This window comes from Penaeus vannamei, chromosome 12 (genome assembly GCF_042767895.1).
Source record: "Penaeus vannamei isolate JL-2024 chromosome 12, ASM4276789v1, whole genome shotgun sequence".
Classification (NCBI taxonomy): domain Eukaryota; kingdom Metazoa; phylum Arthropoda; class Malacostraca; order Decapoda; family Penaeidae; genus Penaeus; species Penaeus vannamei.
Window position 1 is genome coordinate 22,985,137 of NC_091560.1, and position 4,215 is coordinate 22,989,351.

Sequence of the window (4,215 nt, forward strand, 5' to 3'; positions counted from 1 at the left end):
CTTTTTATAGAAAACCCACTTTTACTGGTTTAGGAATGCATTACTTGAGCTACGCACCTCAGAAGTACAAGATTAATAGCATATCCACTTTAATCAGACACTTTGTTTCAGATAACCTTGAGAATATGTTTAAACAAGATGATGTGCCAGCCTTTAAAACCTGCCTTTGCTCCTAAACAAATTAAATACATTAAACTACCGTATCTCGGAAGATTAAGTTATTCAGTTCGAAAACAGTTACGTGAGTTACTCAAAGATTCATTCCCCCAGATTAGATGTACTATAGTCTTCACAAATAATTACACTATTACTTTCCTCAGAGTTGCTCAAACATTGCATATGTGTTTAATTGTCCTAGCTGCAATACTAGGTATATTGGATCAACGGCACGTTAGTTCAAGCACAGAATTCTCGAGCATATGGGCAAGTCAGAAAGGACTGGCCTACCTCTCACCAAACCGGCGTTCTCTGCTATTCGCCAACACACACACGGAAGACCATCCCTACACTCGGAGTGATTTCAAAATACATCTCCCGACAGACTCGACCTCCTGATTTCAGAATCTTTGTGGTTTCATCTTGTGGATAATAAGATGAAACCACAGCTCAACAACCATAGCACGCCACACAGCTATTTACAGTATAATCAAGTGACCGTAACTGCCGGTTTTACCATTCATGGTGTGTTTTGCCTGTCCTTTCTTTTGTATATATTTCCCATATTTTTTCGTTGATTTTTCTTTGTTTCGCTTTTTTGGTATATTTATTATAGTTTCTGAACCGTTTGTGGTTTGTGTCATGTCCGGCTCTAATGTTTGTATTTGTTCTTTTTTGTAGCAGTGAAGATGAAGACACGTACTTGTCTTTGAAACGTTTGTAATAAAGATTTTCATCACAGCTTTGGTCATCATTTTCATCATAAAATTGCGATTCCCACATGGCAAGTCTATAGCTGAAATTCTTATATATATATATATATATATATATATATATATATATATATATATATATATATATATATATATATATACATATATATATGTGTGCACATACACACAGATATGTGTTTATATATGTGTATATATATACTGTGCGTGATATATACATATATGTATATATATATTGTGCGTGATATATACATATATGTATATATATATTGTGCGTGATATATACATATATGTATATATATATATATATATATATATATATATATATATATATATATATATATATTGTGTGTGTGTGTGGTATCTATTTATCTATCTATATATATACATATATATACTTAGACTTATATAGATAGACAGATATATATACATATATGTATGTGTTTTTATTTGTGTGTGTGTGTGTGTGTGTGTGTGTGTGTGTGTGTGTGTGTGTGTGTGTGTGTGTGTGTGTGTGTGTGTGTGTGAGAGAGAGAGAGAGAGAGAGAGAGAGAGAGAGAGAGAGAGAGAGAGAGAGAGAGCACCTGGCCGAGAAACATTCTACTTAATTGAAATGTCATTATTATATGTAATATAGATTTTAGAATAATATAGTTTTTACTTGAAAACAAAGAAATACAGACCCTATATATTAATGATGACAGCGGGGTTATGGGCGCCTAGAACCGTTTCTTCTTAATGACGTAGCAGGTGTTTCGTTAATCGAAAGTGTTCGATTTTTCCGTATTTGCATATTTATGCAGATATATTGTATAAGGGCATTAAGTTATTTTCCATCCACTTAGTGGTTTATTTAATCAAGATTATCTGGATAAATGGTCGACCGGCACCAGACCGGTTCGACATCGTAGCTCTGGCGAGGAATTCGCAGATGTCCTCCTTCCACTCCGCCTAAAGGTCATCCGGGCAGAAGGACGGCCAAAGCGGCTCGACGTCGAAGCCTCTGGCGAGAAGTCTGCAGCGGTGTTCCTCCAGGCGGGGCGTGGCGGCGGCGGTGTCGGCGGTGTGCTCGGTGGCGCTCCACAGCTTCTCCGCCACAACAGCGGCCCGCGGCCAGGTGCGGGAGATCAGGTTGGTACGATCCACGTACTCGCCCCACATGCACGCTTCACCGCCCAACACTAGCTGCTGCTGTGCCGTCGTGCCTGCAGAGAGGGAGGTGTGAGGAGGGGGCGGGTGCTACGTCGTGCTCGCATTCACGAGTGCAATCAGAGGCGAAAACCCACACACGCACACTCGCCCTTGCTGGTCTCCTTTTTGACTAGTGAATCTTCAGCTCTTTATCAGAAAGCCCCTTCTAGAAATTAATTCTCTCAGATGACTCTTGCATGTATAGATTATATGCACCACTAAACTCATGGTTGTAAACTCCTTTTAGGCAATTATAAGAAACTGAGGTAAAATACCTGAACCACTCAGCAGAGGAAATGTAAAAGAAAAAGAGTGATTACCTGAACATGTGTGGTAGACCGAGAGAGATTGGAATTTACCATATAGTATGCAGTTCCAGGAAGAGTTAACCCCTCTCTCAAGTTTTCAGGGGTAAGGAGGGGATCGATTAAGACAGAAAATCATAAGCTTACACTGACTATGGAGCAATAGAGTTAAAGTGATACTTTTGCACTTTCTCACAATCGCATTAGTACCCCTACGGTCTTGAGGAAAAAAATAACATTACTGATTAGAAAATAAATACTTCTTTCAAGGGCTTGCCCCTCCTAGGTATTGCCGGTGTTCCCCTGGGGGGTCGCATCTCCCAGCTTAAGCAGCACTAGTTTAGGGCCACCAAAATCAAAATATGAACCCACTAAAGTAGAAATCGGGAATTGCCTCCATTTCGTCGCCACTTACCGTTGAATTCCTGGGGGTCGCACTCGTAGTACTTGTGCCAGTCGACGCCGTAGCTGATGTAATTCAGGTACCAGCACGACGACAGTACTGTCTGATAACCAGCGCCGGTGACCTTCAAGGAATGAATTAGCCGTAAAAGATCGGAAACTGTATCCAAGAGAAATAGTATGAAAATGAAGCAGAAACAGACTCTCACGCAGGATACGATCACTGCGCCTACCTGATCAAGTTCTTTCTTCCACGCAGCTGGAACATTTTCGTTCTTCCACACGTGGACGACTGTGTCCTTGGCGATGTCCACACCATTGTCGAACACCTCCTGCCACACAAAGTACCTACAAGTAAACGAAGAAATGACATTTATGTGTCCACAATTTCACCTCTCCGTGTACATTCGTGTACAATCCACTTCCTACAGGTGGGGCGAAACTCAGGATTCCACATTCTATGCAAAGCGTATTTCTAAAGCAGTTGCGAAAAAAGTGATGATCCAATTGCATTTGTTGTTCATCTCCTCTGATTTAAGAAAATTACCTTCTGCAATGCCAAAGAAAAACAAGAAATGCAGAAAAACAAAATAACACAAATAGAAAAAAATATATATATATAATAACAGCGGGACATGTAAGGCTCACCCATTCTTGGTAGGGAGATTGGCAACGATGTCAAGCAGTTTTTTTACATAGACCTCCTCGAGTTTACTGTAGTCGCCCGTGATATTGTGCTGTGCCATAAATTCAGTGATGTTTGGGTTACTCTTCCTGTAAAAGTTCAAAAGGAGAGAGAAAATACATTTATATATATATATATATATATATATATATATATATATATATATATATATATATATATATATATATATATATATATATATATAATTTGAACGTGAAGAAATGGAATATTAAAAACATGATGATAAGCCACCAAAAATATATAGTACATAGTGTGGACAGTAGTTGTGATAATGATTATGCCTATAACAATACAAATATTAATAGCAATACGACTAGAATTACAAATGATAATACAAGAGAAGCAGAAAAATGACCGTAGCAACAGTAGCAATGTTGATAATGAGAGGTGCAACAATTAACGAAACTCCTCTCGCAATCTGTCACTCTCCTCCGTCTACTTCTCGCTACCCCCTCCCCCCCTCCTCACCTTCCTCTGCATTTTCGATCTCTTATATTTTCCCTTTGCTGCTATGTTATTTCCCTCTCACCCCCAAATCTTCCTTAAATTTACCCCTCTCCCATATTAAGCCCTATATCTCCCCTTTCCCACTTCCTTGTCTTCCTCCCTAAAATGATTAATAGTAATACAACTGCTACTACTCCTATTACTACTACTACTAATAATAATAACGACAGTAATAACAATAATGAAAACAGTAATGCAAAAAAGTTATGATATAAAT

At 38.8% G+C, this 4,215-nt stretch overlaps 1 protein-coding gene across 1 annotated transcript; it reads right to left on the reverse strand.

Annotated features, from left to right (window-relative positions):
• Positions 1-1,723: 1,723 nt before the first annotated feature.
• On the reverse strand, positions 1,724-3,559 carry LOC113821171 (beta-hexosaminidase subunit alpha; the record flags this gene model as incomplete). The annotated part of the gene is given in 4 exon segments (XM_070128023.1): positions 1,724-2,092; positions 2,799-2,910; positions 3,019-3,133; positions 3,434-3,559. Coding segments are annotated over 4 exon segments (607 nt in total), but the record flags the coding sequence as incomplete, so codon positions are not given.
• Between the last annotated feature and the right edge of the window lie 656 nt (positions 3,560-4,215).